The 20,593-nt window shown below is 44.1% G+C and overlaps 2 protein-coding genes across 3 annotated transcripts in view; one reads left to right on the top strand and one right to left on the bottom strand.

The window, feature by feature from the left end:
• Window positions 1-12,553, top strand: part of vps8 (VPS8 subunit of CORVET complex) — a 61,000-nt gene extending 48,447 nt beyond the window's left edge. For both annotated transcript variants that reach the window (XM_056291347.1, XM_056291346.1), the window contains exons 38-45: window positions 2,592-2,673; window positions 3,660-3,742; window positions 6,495-6,575; window positions 7,027-7,196; window positions 8,624-8,789; window positions 9,461-9,514; window positions 10,765-10,845; window positions 11,489-12,553. In XM_056291347.1, coding sequence (XP_056147322.1) covers window positions 2,592-2,673; window positions 3,660-3,742; window positions 6,495-6,575; window positions 7,027-7,196; window positions 8,624-8,789; window positions 9,461-9,514; window positions 10,765-10,845; window positions 11,489-11,632 — 861 coding nt within the window. In that variant the 3' untranslated portion in view covers window positions 11,633-12,553. The remainder of the gene's footprint in view (window positions 1-2,591; window positions 2,674-3,659; window positions 3,743-6,494; window positions 6,576-7,026; window positions 7,197-8,623; window positions 8,790-9,460; window positions 9,515-10,764; window positions 10,846-11,488) is intronic.
• Window positions 12,554-14,090: 1,537 nt separating this feature from the next.
• LOC130123082 (UPF0524 protein C3orf70 homolog A-like) lies at window positions 14,091-20,469 on the bottom strand. The gene is made up of 2 exons (XM_056292203.1): window positions 19,973-20,469; window positions 14,091-15,134 (listed from the first exon to the last, which is right to left on the bottom strand). The coding sequence occupies exons 1-2, from the start codon at window positions 20,148-20,150 to the stop codon at window positions 14,539-14,541; spliced, it is 774 nt and encodes a 257-aa protein (XP_056148178.1). The 5' UTR covers window positions 20,151-20,469; the 3' UTR covers window positions 14,091-14,538.
• Window positions 20,470-20,593: the final 124 nt, after the last annotated feature.

Raw genomic sequence — 20,593 nt, 5'->3', positions numbered from 1 at the left:
CTTTGTGAACAACTGCGTGAGCAAATAGTCCAACAGGTTAAGAACAACGTTTCTCAACACACAATTGCAAGGAATTTAGGGATTTCATCGTCTACAGTCCATAATATCATCAAAAGATTCAGAGAACCCGGAGAAATCTCTGCACGTAAGCGGCAAGGCCTAAAACCAACATTGAATGCCCGTGACCTTTGATCCCTCAGGCGGCAGTGCATTAAACGCCGACATCATTCTGTAAAGGATATTACCACGTGGGCTCAGGAACACTTCGGAAAACCATCGTCAGTTAACACAGTTCGTCGCTACATCTACAAGTGCAAGTTAAAACTCTACCATGCAAAGCGAAAGCCATTTATCAACAACACCCAGAAACGCCGCCGGCTTCTCTGTGCCCGAGCTCATTTGAGATGGACTGACGCAAAGTAGAAAAGTGTGCTGTGGTCTGACGAGTCCACATTTCAAATTGTTTTTGGAAATCATGGATGTCGTGTCTTCCAGGCTAAAGAGGAAAAGGACCATCCAGATTGTTATCAGCGCAAAGATCAAAAGCCAGCATCTGTGATGGTATGGGGGTGTGTTAGTGCCCATGGCATCATGGGTAACTTGCACATCTGTGAAGGTACCATTAATGCTGAAAGGTACATACAGGTTTTGGAGCAACATATGCTGCCATCCAAGTGACGTCTTTTTCAGGGACGTCCCTGTTTATTTCTGCAAGACAATGCCAAGCCACATTCTGCACGTGTTACAACAGCGTGGCTTCGTAGTAAAAGAGTGCGGGTACTAGACTGGCCTGCCTGCAGTCCAGACCTGTCTCCCATTGAAAATGTGTGGCGCATTATGAAGCGCAAAATACGGCAACGGAGACCCCGGACTGTTGAGCAACTGAAGTCGTACATCAAGCAAGAATGGGAAAGAATTCCACCTACAAAGCTTCAACAATTAGTGTCCTCAGTTCCCAAACGCTTATTGAGTGTTGTTAAAAGGAAAGGTGATGTAATACAGTGGTACACATGCCCCTGTCCCAGCTTTTTTGGAACATGTTGCAGGCATTAAACTCAAAATGAGTGAATATTTGCAAAAAAACAATAAAGTTGATCAGTTTGAACATTAAATATCTTGTCTTTGTAGTGTATTCAATTGAATATAGGTCGAAAAGGATTTGCATCATTGTATTCTGTTTTTATTTACGTTTTACACAACGTCCCAACTTCATTGGAATTGGGGTTTGTATATTTGACCCATTTTAGCATTTTTTTTTTTTTATACCTCCGAGAGAACGACGCCATCCGCGATCGAGTAACTAGTGAACAATCTCCCCTCGCTCTGCCCCTCCCATACCTGTTCATCCTGCTATCGTGAGAAGGGTCTACTGACAATTGCACAAAATCTGCAGAGAGAGAGCGAGAAAGAGAGACATTCTCTGGTATTACGTCGTTACAAAAGGCGGACATGGATATTTTCCAAGCATGGACAGGTAAAGCAACTGCTTTTCCCCTTATTTTGTAATTGTTCTCTAACTTTGGTAGTAGCTTCGAATTCTATGATAGAAAATGGCAACTATGCTGCGTTGGTAGCTACAAGACTCAAGAGTGTATTCAGCACACGTAACTTGACTATTGCACAACATGCAGTAAAGTTGTCCTGGCTAAGATACCAGTGGTCTGTGGTTTCAGTTACCTTGGTCCGAAAATATGAAATTGGAAATTCCAGAAATAAACAATTCATAAGTTTTAAATTGCGCGCCGTTCTGAGTAGCGTGACGAAATCAACGCCATCCCGCCCGGGACGTGAATCATCCCTTTGTCCAGCGTATCCACGCTGTATACGCTACCCACCCGTTAGTCACTTAGTACTGTGTATGTATAGGGTTCGGTACTATCCACGGTTTCAGGCATCCGTTGGGGGTCTTGGAACATATCCCCCGCGGATAAGGGGGACTACTGTTTTCTCTTCGGGCTATGGCAGTTAGAAAGACACAGTTAAACTTTAGCTAAGGTTAAACTACTAATTTTTCATGCATTTACTCAGCAGATATGAGTATTGAGATAAATCAAAATATTGTGTTAAAGGTCACACGTATTTGTTGTTCGTCACATGTAGTAGACCATTTTTGTGCTGGCAGGTAATGCCAGCACAAAAATGGTCAATATTTCAGACCTGTGGGAAGCGCTGCTCTGGCTTGGTCGGGTGTCCCTACAAACACAATCTGCAGGTGGGAAGTCAGATGTGGGTATGTGTCCTGGTTGCTGCACTCTGCTCTGGTTGGTCGGGCCGCCTGTTCGGGGGGGGGGGGTATGGGGGGAATAGCGTGATCCTCCTACGTGCTACATCCCCCTGGCGAAACTCCTCACTGTCAGGTGAAAAGAAGCAGCTGGCGACTCCACATGTAACGGAGGAAACATGTGGTAGTCTGCAGCCCTCCCCGGATCGGCAGAAGGGGTGGAACAGCGACTGGGACAGCTTGGAGAGTGGGGTTGGCCAGATACAATTGGGGAGAAAAAGGCGGAAAATTCCAACAAAAAAAAACCCCCAAAACAAACAAACAACAATACTTCGTATTTTCAACAGTAAAAATGTCTCTCTCTCTCTAGGTCCTCTGGTTTCCCCTTTTGGAGGCCATGATGGCTCCACAGAAATTACTAAAAGGACCAAAGGCCAAACAAACATCTGATGGTAAGCTTACACAAACACATTGAGGCCAATCTGTCCTCTCCATAGTTTTTAAAGGTTGTGGATAGGTGGAGTTGTGATTTGGAGATGTTGTGTGGAGGAGGTGGAGGTTGCTGCATATCGCACTAGTCCTCCTAATAAGACACATATTCCCTCAATATTTTATCCTCTCTGTGAGGTAGAGGACTCATCTGCTCCTCCACCTCCTCCAGATGAGTCTTTCTGAGGGCCGAGGAGCTCCACAGCTTAATTCACATGAATCACCTGCTCCTCCAGCCTCAGTTGAGACAGTAACAGTTGTAACTGTTGATTACATTAAATAATATTTCCATTTTCACAACCTGGGTCTTATTTTCATAGCTTTACCATCAAACATATCAGTTATGATCTCATTTTACTCACTGCCTTCATTTAGTAGATTTTGGACAGGGGCCCACCATTGGACTCAGCTTTACAATGGTGTCTTATGGGACAAGTGAACAGGAGTGTTAGACATGTTTCAACAAGTCCAATTTAACCCAATTACCAAAACAGGTATTTGGAAGTGAAAGCTAAAAGTTATGATGTGAAGTGTCCAATATGATCAATGGTGGATGACAATGCTGATCTACTTCTTGGTTCAACCTGCAGGAAGTAGTAGCCTATACTTACCGTAGGTAGTAGAAACCATCCATAAACTAGCCAGCCAGTATAATAGAGATGTAATAGATAATGGACAGTCATGGACACAGTCTGACTGAGACACTTGGGGGGTTTATTGTTTAAAGGACACAGTTAAAGACTCCTGTTCACTTGTCCCATAAGACACCATTGTAAAGCTGAGTCCAGCGATGGTCCCCTGTCCAAAATCTACAAAATGAAGCCAGGAGGAAACCAGAATTCATGGATACACCCATGTTCTCTGAGTGGTAACTGGTTCTGAAGGCTCAGTGATAATAATGTGTCTGTCTGTCTGTCTGCCTGTCTGTCTGCCTGTCTGTCTGTCTCAGCATTGAAAGAATTGACTATGAAGGTCCTGAACAGTATGAGCAGCTTCATCCCTCTGCCTGCCATCATCCAGCGAATACTACAGGTGTGACCTGTGTGTGTGTGTGTGTTGCTGTTAGTTCTCCTGCTCATTGCCATCTAGATTCACTGTTAGGTGAGTGGAGGAGTCTGATACTCCTATGACATGCCATGATCTCCTCTGCAGAAATCTCTTTCTAGCCTGTTTGACTAACCTACAGACATTGGGCCTCATTCATCAATCATTTGTATGTACAAACTTGCTCTTTAACACCCATGGAATTTTTAGCCCTGAGTTTTGTTTGTTTTTGTTTTGTTTCCTTTTTTTCGGATTCCCCCCTGTTTTTCTCCCAGTTGTGTCCGGCCAATTACCTCACTCTTCCGAGCTGTCCTGATCTCTGCTCCACCTCCTCTGCCAGTCCGGGGAGGGCTGCAGACTACTGCATGCCTCCTCCGATACATGTGGAGTCGCCAGCCGCTTCTTTGCACCTGACAGTGAGGAGTTTCGCCAGGGGGACATAGGCGCTTGGGAGGATCATGCTATCCCCCCCCCCCACACACACACACACACACACACACCAAAACAGGTGCCCCAACCGACCAGAGGAGGCGCTAGTGCAGCGACCAGGGCACATACACACATCCGACTTCATACCCGCAGACACGGCCAATTGTGTCTGTAGCAAAGGCCTGACCTTCCGACTGGAGGGTGTGCTCCAATTATCGGGGCATCACACTGCTCAGCCTCCCTGGGAAAGTCCACTCTAGGGTGCTGGAAAGGAGGCCCCGACCAATTGTCGAACCTCAGATCCAGGAGGAACAATGCAGATTCTGTTCTGGCCTTGGAACAACAGACCAACTCTTTACCCTTGCAGAAGTGCTGAGGGAGGCATGGGAGTTTGACCAGCCAGTCTACATGTGTTTTGAGGATTTGGAGAAGGCTTACAACCGTGTACCCCAGGGCACTCTGTGGGGGGTACAGTGGGAGCACTGGATACCGGGGCAGTTGCTACAAACTATCCGGTCCTTGTATAACTAAAGTGAGAGCTGTGTCCACGTTCTCAGCACAAAGTGTCAGACTCCGCCAAGGTTGTCCTGTGTCTCTGATTCTATTTGTGATATTCATGGACAGGATCTCAAGGCGCAGCCAAGGTGAGGAGTGTGTCCGTTTTGGGAACCTCAGAATTGTATCTCTGCTCTTCGCAGATGATGTGGTTTTGTTGGCTTCATCAGAACACGACCTCCGGCGCGCACTGGGGCGGTTTGCAGCTGAGTGTGAAATGGCTGGGATGAGAGTCAGCACCTCCAAGTCTGAGGCCATGGTTCTCTACCAGAAAATATTGGACTGCTCCCTCTGGGTTGGGAATGAGCTGTTGCCTCAAGTGAAGGAGTTCAAGTATCTTGGGGTCTTGTTCATGAGTGAGGGTAGGATGGAGCAGAAGATTGACAGGCGGATTGGTGCAGCATCAGCAGTAATGCGGACGTTGAACCAGACCGTTGTGTTGAAACTAGGGAGCTGAGCTGGTAGGCAAAGCTCTCAATTTATCAGTCAATTTTTATTTCAACCCTCACCTATGGTCATGAGCTTTGGGTATTGACTGAAAGGGTGAGATCACGGATACAAGCGGCTGAAATGGGTTTCCTCCATAGGGTATCTGGGCTCAGCCTTAGGGATAGGGTGAGGAGCTCAGAGTAGAGCTGCTGCTCTTCGCATCAAAAGAAGCCAGTTGAGGGGTTTCGGGCATCTGATTAGGATGCCTCCTGGGCGACTTCCTTTGGAGGTTTTCGGGGCATGTCCAACTAGGAGGAGACCCTGAGGTAGACCCAGAACTAGCTGGAGGGACTACATGTCCAATCTGGCCTGGGAACACCTTGGGATCCCCCAGGAGGAGCTGGAGGACATTGCTGGGGAGAGGGACGTCTGGAGTGCCCTACGTAGCTTGCTGCCACTGCGACCCGACCCCGGAGAAGTGGCTGATGATGAGATGAGAAGGGATGGGACACCTGACCAAACCAGAGATAACACAGGGATTTGAACCAGCGATCCCTGCATTGGTAGACAATGGAATAGACTGCCACGCCACCCAGATGCCCCATAGCCCTGAGTTTTTTCTCAGACACCAGTGTAGATCTTGGGTAACCCCTGAATTTAGCAGAGTTGTAAAAACCAGGTCCAGAAAGTAAATGTCCAAACCATGTATTTGCTCCAACCATGTTACTAAACCAGCTGATTTCATTAGCTAGTTTTCCCTACCTAGTTGAGGAGTGGTGTGGACTAGAATCTGCTGGTGTAGTGCATGAGTGGAGCAAATGTATGGTTTGGAGTTTTATTTTCTGGACCTGGTTTTTACACCTCTGGAATTTAGACACCAGTTGGCTAACACTTATGTCTTTGCAAGCCTGGGTGATTGCTTGTTGCAAGAGGTAGACAATAGATGTTATTGGTAAGGAATTAAAAATAACCACCAGGCTTTGCTTCAGACCCAGACAATCACGAGAGCTAAAAAAATTTGTACGTCCAAACGATTGATGAATGAGGCCGAATGTTCAAATGAAAGAGCTCATGTGTTAAACTGATTCTTCAAAAAGAAATGGCAAATTTACAAAATCCAAACAAGCAAGATTCTGTCCTGCTGTCAATACTGATTATGGTTGATGTCTGTTAAATTCAGCACATTTAAAGGATTTATTGATACTGTGGTAGCTGACTCCTTCAATCAACATGAATACCCTGGCACATCGTCAGGAGTTAACTCTAGTGTGTCAGCATATTGCTTTAAATACAATTCCTGAAGTGTGTGTGTGTGTGTGTGTATCAGGATCCAGTTTATGGAAAAGGAAAGCTGGCAGAGATCCAAGGCCTCATTCTGGGCATGCTGGAGACATTTAATTATGAACAGGTACTGCAATGTGTTTCTGTGTGTGTTTGTTCCCGGTTGCGTTTGCTTGCTTGCTTGCCAGAGGCTAATGCACACTATTTTGTTTGCCAGTTATGTTGTGCTGTCAAGGCATATGCTTTATTAATTCTCTCATTTACACAGTATTACACAGACAAATTCTTCAACTGAAGTCCCAGTTGGAATCCCAATGAATTATGTTTTTTCAACCGCTTTTTTAACTGCTTTTAAGTGCTTCCCTTCTTTTGTCAGTAGTCTTTCTTTTTTCCCGGTTGGACACAAATCACGTCTGCCAGACAGACAGACAGACAGACAGACAGACAGACAGACAGACAGACAGACAGACAGACAGACAGTTATCTCCTCTCACTAGAGGCTTGGAGGTTTTCCTCTTTAACAATCTAGTAATTCTCTCATTCTTGTTTTTCTATATTCCTGCTTCCTTGGCTCCTAGACATTACTAGAGACAACCACCAGTCTGCTGAACCATGACCTTCACTGGTCCCTGGCTCACCTCCATGCTGTTGTCAGCAGGGGGCTCCACCCACGACAGGACCACTGCAACATCTGTCTGCAGCAGTACAAGAGGAGGCAGGACTCCCCGGAGGAGATAATCATATTCAGGTAGCGCCAACAGGAGCCCTGCAGCATTTAACACACACACACACACACACACACACACACACACACACACACACACACACACACATCATCATCATCATCATCATCATCATCAAGTGCAACTGGACTTGGTTATAATCCGTGAAGGCGTTTCACCTTTCATCCAAGAGGCTTCATCAGTTCGTGCCTTTCTGACTAGACCAAGCTAGTTTGACTAGCTTGGTCTAGTCAGAAAGGCACGGTAGTCTGCAGCCCTCCCCAGATATTTTCTGACTTGCAGAGTCTGATGACTCAATGAATTGAATAAGTCTCTCCCTAGAATATATCTTAATGGGAAGCTCTGGCATCTTTCAACCTAAGCTCAATTTTCTTGTTGTTAGGAGCAACCAATGGGTAGCCGAATCTTTAAAATTGATTCAGTATTGAACAAGCTAATGTTAGCCGATTGCTGCCCACAAAGCTGCAAGGTAATCCTTCACCGGATAATATAAGTAAAATGTTATTTATATAGCACTTTTAAAAACACACAGCTACAAAGTGCTTTACATTCAATACAGAAAATACGAGTAAATACATAAAATAAATTGAATGAATATAAGACATGGCATAGGGAGTAAGAGACCAAGCTAAAGGTGAAACAAAACAGAAGGCAGGGTTGGGGATCTATAAAAAGGCTTGTCTGAAAAGATGGGTTTTTAGAAGCTGCTTAAAACAGTCCAAAGATTCAGCGAATCTAATGGATTTGGGAAGATTATTCCAGAAGCTTGGGGCTAAAACTGCAAAGGCCCGGTCACCTTTTGTTTTGCAGCTGGAGTGGGGTTGGATAAAAGACCGAGGTTTGAGGATCGGAGTGGTCAGGAAGTGGAACAAGGAATGGGAAGATCAGAAATGTAACTGGGGGCAAGATCATGCAGTGCTTTAAATGTAATCAATAAGATCTTATAGATTATTCTGAATTTTACAGGAAGCCAATGGAGGGATGCAAGAATAGAGGTAATATGGGACCTACGGCTAGTTCTAGTTAGTAGTTTAGCAGCTGCATTCTGAACCAATTGTAGACGATTTAAAGTAGCTTTGTTGAGGCCAGAGTAGGGTCACATTCCTGCGACCCTGAGAGCAGGATAAGCAGTTTGGATAATGGATGGATGGATAGACAAGAGAAAATACAAGTGTGAATTAATATTTCGATATCCTTAAAAGACAAAATATTTCTGATTTTTGCAATATTTCTTTGCTGAAGAAAACAGGATTGGACAAGCTTAGTATCATGGTGATCAAAAGACATATTCTGGTCAAAGGTGATACCAAGATTTTTAGCGGTAGGTTTGATGTTTGAATGAAGCGGACCAATAAACTGATCAACTGCAGTGGCAAAAAAATTTCCACTAAATGTTAATGTGTGTGTGTGTGTGTGTGGGCGGGGGTTTCAGTTGTGGTCACCTGTACCACTGTCAGTGTCTTCAGAGGAAGGACTGTGGGAGTGGCCTAACCTCCAACCAACAAGGCTGGAGCTGCTTCAAGTGTTCCTCCAATCAGGGAGGGAGGGGCGGAGTCAGCACTGAGGCAGCCAGGATCCGCAGCACCTCTTTGGCACAGGTGTGTGTGTGTGTGTGTGTGTGTGTGTGTGTGTGTGTGTGTGTGTGTGTGTGTGTGTGTGTGTGTGTGTGTGTGTGTGTGTGTGTTTGCATGTGTGCATGTGTGTTTTCAGATGAACAGTTGACCTTGATGAGACTAGGACACCACTCAGCCGGTGGACCCAAAAAGAGGTTCAATGACCAGCTAAAGGTCACCCTTAAGAAGTGTTGGCACACACCCTGGCACACTAGAGACGGCCACGGTTGATCAAGTGCCATCTATGTCATGAAGTCATTGAAGCTTGCTGAGAAAAAAAAAGGGAGGAAAAACGTTTCAATGGCCATGTGTGTACTATTCACAGAGGATCCTCTGTGAATAGTACACATGGCCATTGAAACTCTAGTTTATGGTCACACCCATGTTTGCATATGAAACTGGTCGTTGGTTTCGGTCGTTATGCAACTGTGTTGTTTATAAGGGTGGGGATAGTTTAGACTAGATCAGTTTAGACTAAAGAGGTCACTTGGTTGAGTTATGAAACGTATCCGTCAATAAATATTGTATCCAGATGAACTGATTCAACCTTCTTTGATTTTCTTACCTGGATTATTGAGCATGCATGAAGACACTGAGTGAAAACCTTTTTCTTTTTTTTTTTTAGAATAAAGCATTTTTTTTCCCCCTTGTTTCAGACACATGTGTCATCAGTGCATCGTGAGACTGGAGCAGAGGCTCATGGGAAAAAGGTAAGATATGCTGTGGGTCTGGACTAGTTTCCATCTGTAGTCTTTTAACAAGCTATCCAGCAAGGACCCGTCCATAGGGTTAGTGGTTGTGCCAGGAAGGGCATCCAACATAAAATTTTGCCAAATCATTATGCGGATTGACAGGACCATACCAGATTGGTCAAGGCTCGGGTTAACAATGACTGCCATCAGTGCTGTGCCCTCACAGGGTACCGATGGAAACTATCAAATCCGCTGTGGCGACCCCTGGGAAACAGGGAACAAGCTGAAAGAAGAAGAACCAGCAAGGGCCTGATTTATTTTTTATCAGTGACGTCAGCATTTGGTTTGTGTTGATGATGCAGAGGATGTTGAATATTCAATCCTCATCCTATCAGTGCACTTTTCTTTATGTGATCATCTTTAATTATGAAACTTGTTGAATAATAGAAGAATTACTTCTATAGACCAAAAGGGGGAGCTATATGCTGTTACGTACACATGAGTCTTCATTGTAGGGGAGTCTGTAGTCTGAATCTAGTATTTCACTGGAAAACATGAGGCATCCTGTCAGCATGTACAGCATGTCAGCATGTACATGTAATATAATACAGCACCTGTTTTATCATGATGGACAAGTCCATGTTCATCCCAACTGGAGCCACAGGTAATCCAAATAATTCCTGTAAAGGCTCTTATTTTAATTTTATTGTATTCTGTCAAATGTTTGTCTTCATCTGTTTGTGACGAGGGGGTCATTTACTGTTGTCAGGCTGACAACGGCCAAGCTCCTTTTAACCCTGAGCCAGTTTCTTCATGTCCTTTGTGATTTGTTCTGGATGCTGATGACAAAGCAATGTCAGAATAACCTGAACATCACCCCACACTGTAAAATACAAAATATGGAATAAATGCCTTTCCTTCCAATCACAAATGTTGTGTTTTGCTAAAAGTGAAACCAAACGTTGGTATTTATTTTTGCATGAAATCTTGTTTTTTCAAACAAAAATTAACAGTCATCCCCACTTTTACCATTTAATTAAATTATGAAGAAAAAGAAGGATAATTTAGTTTCATAAAACTTTTAGAAGTTCATCCAAAAAGCAGTTCTGTCTGCAACATTCACACTTGGTTTATTTTCTCAGGTTTTGAGGTTTTCTTTTGCGTTTTCATCCAAATGAGTGGGATTGGTTTTCCACACAACTCGTGTGTGTTTTAACAGAGTCTCTGGCTGCATTTCAGCTTCTGTCTCCTTCTGCTTGGTGCTGTAGGTGTTTGTGGACGTGGCTTTGGACGCCCAGCAGACGCAGTCCTGGGACCAGCTGCGCTCTTTATATCGAGGACCTTCCAGGGTAGAAACTCCGTGTGTGTGTGTGTATGTGTGTGTGTGTGTGTGTGTGCGCGCACATGTTCAGTACTCTTAACTTTGAGAACAGAAATGTAGATGAGATTTTACTGTAGCATTCACTTTTTCACACATACACACACTCACTCATACACACACACTCATTCATACACACAAACACACACTCTCACTCATACACACACACACATTCAAACACACACTTGTATAAACACTCACCCATAGACACACACACACAAATTCATACACACACACTCATATACACACACACACTCATTCATATACACAAACACACTCTCACTCATATACACACAGAGAATGACCTTTTTTATTGCAGAACCTTTTTCTCAACCTCCTTTTCTCTTCCTTTACTTTTTTTCCCATCACTGTTCTGTTTGTTTGCCGTCTCACTGAGGAAAATACTGTCATGGTGTGATTGATTGATTTTTGTTTGATAAAAAATTATCTGCAGCAGACGAGAGAGCGGAAAGGGCAAAAGATGATGATGGATGGATGATGATGGATGGATGGGAGAATAGAGGGAGAAATAATGAACATTTGAGGTGATTTCACTCATTTTTCATATTCGTTTATTAATTTATTCTGGTCTTTTTGTTCTGTCTTTCCTTCAGTTGACCATCCTCTCTGAACTCTCTGGTTGTCATAGCAGCGAGAAGGCAGGGCTTTTAAACCCCACCCAACCAGGAACAGGAAGTATTTTTCACAGTGAGAACTTTCAGCTCAAACTTTCTCCTCCACCGCTGGTTGAAGAATAACAACACGGTAGAAAGACTCAAAAGTGAACTTTGAAACCTACATATACATTTTATTTGGTCAAAAAAAAGAGACAACTTCTCAGTTTCCCATTTTTGCTGCCTGGTTCAGCCAATGGGAGAGGCTGGGTGCTCCAAACAATTTTGAATGGATTCTTATTCAAAGCCTCAGTCTGGGTCTGGACATTAAGGCCATCTGAAACAAACATGAACATCTTCTCTTTTTGTTGTTCTGGAAAGTTAACCAGCTCTGCTTTCATACCAAAAGCTCTGGACCAGCCGGTGAAACTGAAAACTCGTAATAACTCTTACAATACTTGCTTCAATCCACAGCAAAGGCCAAGGTCAGGGCTGAATAGGTCATTATGCCGTTAATGGGTGTGATTACTGATGGAATCACTAAGTTACTAATGAATTCACATCATGAAGCTGAACGTTGTGAGGCCTGCTGGGACATTTAAAGGAGCTCTTCTGTCTGGGCGCACCAGTCTTCGTTATTAGTTTTCCATCCAACCTGTTGTGGATACCGGACTCCTCTTTACTCCTCTTTAACAGGACAGCAGACAGCGGAAGATCTTGTCATTGAAAACCTAAAAGTCTAACACTAAACACTAAAAGCTTCCAGTGCTTCAACGTTGCACATCAGTCCATCCATCGTTCTGAAGCCAAAAGAAGGAAAGCCGAGCCGGTCAGAAAGGTTTCTGGTGATTTCATATTCAAGTCCAGGAACTAAACATCTTGTTGGAAACCACGTCCTGATGCTGTTGGAATATCTTGATCCAAATTTGGATTTATCATTTTTGTGTCGATGCTGTTTTCAGGTGTATAAAACATATCTGTGTCTGCTTTGGTTGGAAGGGTGCAGATGTTTTCATGGCCTGTCGTTTTGCATGTACCTATCAAATCCTAATAAAGTAAAAATTTCTTGCATTTTATGAGTGTGTATTTTCTTTTCTAAAGTATATCGACACACAGACTCCCTCACTGTTATCGCTCATCTCATTATGATAAGCAGCATCAGATGGTGGTCTGTAGGATGACTTTGGGAGACCAAGAAGAGGAAGCGAGTGAAGGCAGAGCCAAAGATCAAATGGGTGAAATTGAAGAAGGAAGACTGTTGTGTGGAGTTCAGGCAGGAGTTAAGACAGGCACTGGGTGGTAGTGAAGAGTTGCCGGATGGCTGGCCAATCACTGCAGAAATAGTGAGGGAGACTGCTAGGAAGGTTCTTGGTGTGTCATCAGGACAGAGGAAGGAAGACAAGGAGACTTGGTGGTGGAATGAGGAAGTACAGCAAAGTATACAGAGGGAGAGGTTGGCAATGAAGAAGTTGGATAGTCAGGAGCTGAAGAAAGTAGACAGGGGTACAAGGAGATGCAGCATAAAGTAAAGAGAGAGGTGGCAGAGGAAAAGGCATATGGTGAGTTGTATGAGAGGTTAGACACTAAGGAAGGAGAAAAGGACTTGTACCGATTGGCGAGACAGAGGGACCAAGCTGAGAAGAATGTGCAGCAGGTTAGGGAGAGATGGAAAAGGATGAACCACTGTGGCGCCCCTTAACGGGAGCAGCCGAAAGTAGTAGTAATAGTAGTAGTAGGAGTAGTAGGGCGTTTTCAGTACTTTTTCCAGCTCCACTGCCAGTGCAACAGCCAGAATGCAAAATCTACAAAATGTGATTATATTACTATAATTATATGACTACCATTCTGTTCTCCGTCTACTGATGGAGAGCTGACTTTGTTCTTGACACAATTCTCTGAATGGACTCACACCCTTATTTTTCTGATCTTATTAAAGTTCACTTCCCAGCATTCAGCCTTCACTCACAACATGTCGTTTTCTTATCAGTCCCCTAAATAATCGGTAGGAGGCAAATCCTTCTCTATGGGGTATTGATCAGCAAGTCTAGGAGGGAATTTGGAGCCTTTCTTCACTTCAGGCCACCCGTACTCATGGTTTTGCTCCAAACAGCATCTGACTTACTCTGCTCCAACATGGAGGGTGGCCTGGTACAAACTACTTTTCATATTCAAAATGGAGGTCAAAGTTGGCTCTGCGCTCCAATAGACCAGCATTTGAAGGGTAAAATTCATTTGGGCCAGATGAGCTTCGTTCTGTACAGTGCTTCCTTGCCCTTGAATCGCTCTTCTTGTGTTAAAGAGGAGGACTCGGTCAACATTTTAAAATCAAGACTTTAAAGTCATCTCTTTGCTAGTGAAAGTTTAAATAAAGTGCAGCTTGTTCAGTTTGTACATCTCTCCCAGTTGAAACTCCTTCCTGTCAGCTTCAGCAGATGGAGGCAAGGCCCGTGGTTCTTGGTCTTGTGTCTGGTTCAGCCTTTTGCTAAATTCTAATGCCAAACTCACTGGGGTAGACAAGTTTTCAAAAGAGATACAAAGTTTAATAAAACTTAATATGTATATTTTTATTATAAATTTCATAAACGTCACATACGTTCCCACTGTAGCCACATTAAAACTCCAGACTAGCGAGAACGTCAATGTAGAATATATAGATGAAAAATAAATAACATGATTTGTAAATATAGTTGTCATTAATGTCCTCTTTTAAGCTTAAAAAAACGTTGCATATATGTGAACCTGGACAGGTTAGCTGCAGAATGCTCCTGTAACACTGATAGGATTGTCAGAAAGTGATGTAGCACACCGAAAGAATTATTATTAGTATTATCATTAGTGTTATACTTTGCCAAGGAGTTACATTTTGTTGTATTATTTAGTCTGATCTATGATTGTCATGGCACAAAGTCATCATACACAAACATTTTTCTGCTTTACATCATGTGTTAATGAGGCTTCACATACATCACTGTGTATCTGCTCTCTGGAGGTGTGTGCATGCATGCATGTATGTATGCATGCATGTGTTTGTGTGTGTGTGTGTGTGTGTGTCAGATAGTAGTCTTTATCTGTTCTATAATCTCCATCAGGCTCCTGGAAGGCGCCAACAGAGAAAACTCCTCTTCATGGTAATGACGACCCAACTCTTCTTCATCTTCTTCCTCTTCCACTTCCTCTTCTTTGTCACATGACTTTGTAGATATTCTCATATTTATTCCTGAATCCTCAGAGCTGGAGGGGGATGCAAGGTGGTGTGTCTCCTGTCCTCTCGTCTGTCGGTCCAGACACTGTTGCTCAGTCTGGATTGGTTGAAGGTGTTTTGGCACCGGCGGAGGTTCAGCTTTATTCGGCATGCTGGATGTCATCGACTTGGAGGGTGAAGACAGGAGCCATCTCTGAGGACAGCATCTCTGTCCATCCTTCCTCCTGATGGAATCATCATCATTCTCATCATCATCCCCAAACATGTTGCAGAGTGTTGGCGAGGGTTTCCTGAGTGGGGCAATGAGGTAGGGGGCAGTTCTGAGGAATCGTTCAGATAATAAGATGGAGAGATTGTAGGAGGAGGTGTAGTCGGAGGGGCAGGAGGGAACAGAGGAACTGGGAAGCAAACACACACTGGTCATCGGCTGGTACACATATTTACCTATGGAGAGAGAAATGGTCATATATATATATATATATATATATATATATATATATATATATATATATATATATGAACAGGAATTTATGTAGTCATGAAAACATCCAGCTCATGATAATCTTCATTATCTTAGAGAAATTCAACAGCTATTCATTTTGATTCATTGACTTCTGAAATCCGGTTCTGGTTAACTCTCATCAGGAGGAACAAGAATAAGCTTGACTCAGTTCAAGACAAATTATCTGAAGTTAAGGGAATGGATCAGAATTTTTTAAATCTATCTCTCATGTAGTCCATAGGTAGGGTTTATTTTGAGTTACCTATCCTTTTCTTCATACTGGACACAGCTCCAGCTTGTCATCTACACTTCAATGTGATTAATGGAGGATGAATCCACAATCCTCCTTCAGTGTAAAACACGTTATGGTTCAGACAAAGCTAGCATGACGCTACAGTGGTCCGTATCTATCTATCTATCTATCTATCTATCTATCTATCTATCTATCTATCTATCTATCTATCTATCTATCTATCTATCTATCTATCTATCTATCTAATCTTATTAATTCCCTTATCTTGCTGTGTAAATGTGTAATGTGTTACAGAGAGCAATGTACCAAGTCATATTCCCTGTATATTATCATATCATAAATGACCAAGAAATGTCTACCTGTATTTTTATCTGTACATTTATTTCTCTCTATCTTTACAGACACTGACATTTACAAAGATAGCACGAAGATGAAATCCAGAAAGAAGCCTTAGATGTTAATATGTTCATCCACCCTTTGAATCTCTGTGTGGTAAAAACTGTTCTCTATGCTTCTAAACCAGGCTATATTCTTAATGAAACAACTACATTTCACTTCTCTGCTGTGACTTCACATTGAAACGACTGCTTCACTTTACAGTATGAGCAGCCCACAGGGATTCAAACCACTAACTTCAGATAGTATCCGTACCATCCTAAACATATATGTTCTACCCACTGAAATGAACAAGACTATCCTGTTCTATTCTATCAAAGTCTCATACTTACAGTGACATCAGTCCAGATGTCTCTATTCTATTCTATGTTTCATACTACAGTGACACCAGTCCAGAAGATTCTATTCTATCTATATTTCATAATTAATTAAATATGACAGGGTGGTTATTCTTGGTGATTTTAATATTCAGGTATGTTGTCCTTCCCATTAACCCAGCCACTGAGGATGCACAAGCTAGTGCATTCTTAGTGCCAGTCCCAAGCCCAGACAAATGGGGAGGGTTGCATCAGGAAGCAATGGCACCCCCAAGGGGTGGCCAGGGGTGGCCACGGCCACCCTGATACTATCCCTGGCCCCCCCGCTGGCCCCCCCAGCCATGAGTCGCATATGCAGAATATGATTCTGTTTATGCATAATATGCTTCTATCTGATATTTTATATTAGGTGCTGTTCATTTAAATCAATAATGTATATTTTTCTTAACTCTCATATTGACAGTTTTCAACTAGCCTACACAGTATACTACAACAGCATCATAGAATTCCCGAAATTCCGTCATGGCTTTTGGTTTTGGTGTGCCACCCCAAGATTTTCAGTGGCCCCATTTGGCCACCCCTATGAAAGATTTCTGGGGGTGCCACTGTCAGGAAGGGCATCGGCCCTTTGCCAAATCAAATATGTGGACCATAAATCCGATTCCCATACCGGATCGGTCAAGGCGTGGGTTAGCAATGACCGCCACCGGTACTGTTGGCCAGCAGGGTGCCGGTGGAAACTATGCTACTGTTGGATGAAGGAGAAGGAGAGGAGGAAGGCATGTCCAGAGGCAGTGGGAGAAGAGGAAGGATAGGAGTGTACAGGTGAGAGTCAGAACTTTGAATGTTGGCACTATGACAGGTAAAGGGAGAGAGCTGGTTGATATGATGGAGAGAGGGAAGGTAGGCATACTGTGTGTGCACGAGACCAGGTGGAAGGGGAGTAAGGCCAGGAGCATCGCAGGTATTCAAACTGTTCTACCATGGTGTCGATGGGAGGAGAAATGGGGTAGGGGTAATTCTGAAGGAAGAGTATGTCAAGAGTGTGTTGGAGATGAAGGGAGTGTCGGACAGAGTGATGAGTATGAAGCTGAAAATAGAAGGTGTGATGATGAATGTTATCAGTACATATGCCCCACAAGTTGGGTGTGAGATGGAAGAGAAAGAAGAATTCTGGAGTGAGTTGGATGAAGTGGTGGAGAGGGTACCCAAGGAGGAGAGAGTGGTGATTGGAGCGGACTTCAATGGACATGTTGGAGGAGAGAACAGAGGTTATGAGGAGGTGATGGGCAGGTATGGTGTCAAGGAGAGGAATGTGGAAGGACAGATGGTGGATTTTGCGAAAAGGATGGAAATGGCTGTGTTGAACACATATTTCAAGAAGAGGGAGGAACACATGGTGATGTATAAGAGTGGAGAAAAGTGAACACAGGTGGACTATGTCTTATGTAGGAGACACGATCTGAAAGGGATTGGAGACTGCAAGGTGGTGACGGGAGAACATAGCTAGGCAGTATTGGATGGTGGTCTGTATGATGACTTTGGAGACCAAGAAGAGGAAGAGAGTGAAGGGATAGCCAAGGATCAAATGGTGGAAATTGAAGAAGGAAGACTGTTGTGTGGAGTTCAGGGAGGAGTTAAGACAGGCACTGGGTGGTAGTGAAGAGTTGCCGGATGTCTGGGCAACTACTGCAGAAAAAGTGAGGGAGACAGCTAGGAAGGTACTTGGTGTGTCATCAGGACAGAGGAAGGAAGACAAGGAGACTTGGTGGTAGAATGAGGAAGTACAGAAAAGTATACAGAGGAAGAGGTTGACAAAGAAGAAGTGGGATAGTCAGAGAAATGTAGAAAGTAGACAAGAGTATAAGGAGTTGTGGCGTAAAGTGAAGAGAGGCAGCAAAGGTAAAGAAAAAAGTGTATGGCAAGTTTTATGAGAGGTTGGACATTAAGGAAGGCGAAAAGGACTTGTACCGATTGGCTAGACAGAGGGACTGAGCTGGGAAGGCTGTGCAGCAGGTTAGGACGATGAAGGATAGAGACGGAAATGTGCTGACAAGTGAGGAGAGTGTGTTGAGGTGGAAGGAGTAATTTTAGGAGCTGACAAATGAAGAAAATGAGAGCGAGAGAAGGTTGGATGATGTAGGGATAGTGAATCAGGAAGTGTGGTGAATAAGCTAGGAGGAAGTGAGGGCAGCTATGAAGAGAATGAAGAGTGGAAAGGCAGTTGGTCCTGATGACATACCTGTGGAGGCATGGAGATGTTTAGAAGAGATGGCAGTGGAGTTTTTAACTAGATTGTTTAACACAATCTTGGAAAGTGAGAGGATGCCTGAGGAATGGAGAAGAAGCATACTGGTACCGATTTTCAAGAATAAGGGTGGTGTGCAGAGCTGTAGCAACTACAGAGGTATAATGTTCAGCCACAGCATGAAGATATGGGAAAGAGTAGTGGTAGCTAGGTTACGAGGAGAGGTGATGATTAGCGAGCAGCAGTATGGTTTCATTTCACAAAAGAGCACCACAGATGCGATGTTTGCTTTGAGAATATTGATGGAGAAGTATAGAGAAGGCCAGAGGGAGTTATATTGTGTCTGTGGATTTAGAGAAAGCATATGAAAAGGTGCCAAGAGAGGAGGTGTGGTATTGTATGAGGAAGTTGGGGGTGGCAGAGAAGTATGTAAGAGTGGTGCAGGACATATATGAGGGCAGTGTGACAGTGGTGAGATGTGTGGTTGGAATGACAGATGGGTTCAAGGTGGAGGTGGGATTACATCAAGGATCGGCTTTGAGCCCTTTCTTGTTTGCAATGGTGATGGACAGGTTGACAGACGAGATCACGCAGGAGTCTCCATGGACTATGATGTTTGCGAATGACATTGTGATCTGTAGCAAGAGTAGGGTGCTGGTTGAGGTGAGCTTGGAGAGGTGGAGGTATGCACTGGAGAGAAGAGGAATGAAAGTCAGTAGGAGCAAGACAGAATACCTATACATGAATGAGAGGGAAGACAGCGGAATGGTAAGGATGCAAGGAGTAGAGGTGGTGACAGTGGACGAGTTTAAATACTTGGGGTCAACTGTCCAGAGTAACGGGGAGTGCAGAAGAGAGGTAAAGAAGAGAGTGCAGGCAGGGTGGAGTGGTTGGAGAAGAGTATCAGGAGTGATTTGAGACAGAAGGGTACCAGGATGAGTTAAAGGGAAGGTTTACAAGATGGTTGTGAGACCAGCTATTTTGTATGGTTTGGAGACAGTGGCACCGATGAAAAGATAGGAGGTGAAGCTGGAGGTGGCAGAGCTGAAGATGCTAAAATTTTTGGCGAGAGTGACGAAGATGGACAGGATTAGGAGTGAGTATATTAGAGGGACAGCTCAGATTGGGTATATTGGGAGAAGGATGCTGAACATGGAGCTGCCAGGCAAGAGGAAAAGAGGAAGGCCAAAGGGGAGGTTTATGGATGTGGTGAGGGAGGACATGCAGGTGGCTGGCCTAACAGAAGAAGATGCAGAGGACACGAAGAGATGGAAAAGGATGATCCACTGTGGCGACCCCTAACGGGAGCAGCTGAAAAAAGAAGATGAAGAAGAACTGCCTTTATTTTTATTCCTATTTATTTGGTCCTATTCATTCATTGTCTTATTGCCTCCTCTGTGCTCATGTCCTTTGATCTTATTCTCATTTTTGCGTTGTCTGGTTTTATTTCTTTTTAAAGCACTTTGTAACTTTGTAACATCGTTGAGAAAAGTGTTGCATAAATAGAGTTTATTATTATTATAATGACACCAGTCCAGATGTCTCTATTCTATAGTTCATACTTACAGTGACACCAGTCCAGATGACAACACCAGTGCAGCTTGAAACACTTCCCGTGACTGTGCGTCGTGCACGCGGACTGTCCGCCGTCGCAGGGCAGAAAGTCCGGCCGCCTCGCGCAGCTCCGTGCCGACGCCTGCGCCTCCTCCAACTTTCCACTCCTACTTCCTGCTGAGGAGGCCATCCGGTCACACACACACACACACACACACACACACACACACACGAAGAGAAACAAACTCAAAACAGAAAAGTCTCACAAAGCGACGAGCTGCACAAGAAAACGTGACGTCATGTGGCTCCAGAGACACAACTGGACTCCTCAGGTCGCCCAGATTTGAAACGCCGCTGAAAACCTCGAAAGTAGGCGAAATCCCCAAAAAGATGGTCCTGAAGATCAGGTTCCGACCGGTTGTTCCACCTTTCACACTATTTAAAAAACCACGAGAAATACACAGAACGCCGTTACGCAGAGTTCTGCTGTTCCGAACCCAGCAGCTCCCTCCGCCCTCTCTCTCCCTCTCTCTCCCCCCCCCTCCCCCTCTCGCTCTCTCTCTCTGTCTCTCTTGCTCTCCTCCGTCTCTCTCTCTCGCCCTCCCCCTCGCTCTCCCGCTGTCTCTCTCCCTC

This window comes from Lampris incognitus, chromosome 13 (assembly GCF_029633865.1).
Source record: "Lampris incognitus isolate fLamInc1 chromosome 13, fLamInc1.hap2, whole genome shotgun sequence".
In the NCBI taxonomy this organism is placed as follows: Eukaryota; Metazoa; Chordata; class Actinopteri; order Lampriformes; family Lampridae; genus Lampris; species Lampris incognitus.
This window is presented reverse-complemented; position numbering and strand designations above follow the sequence as displayed.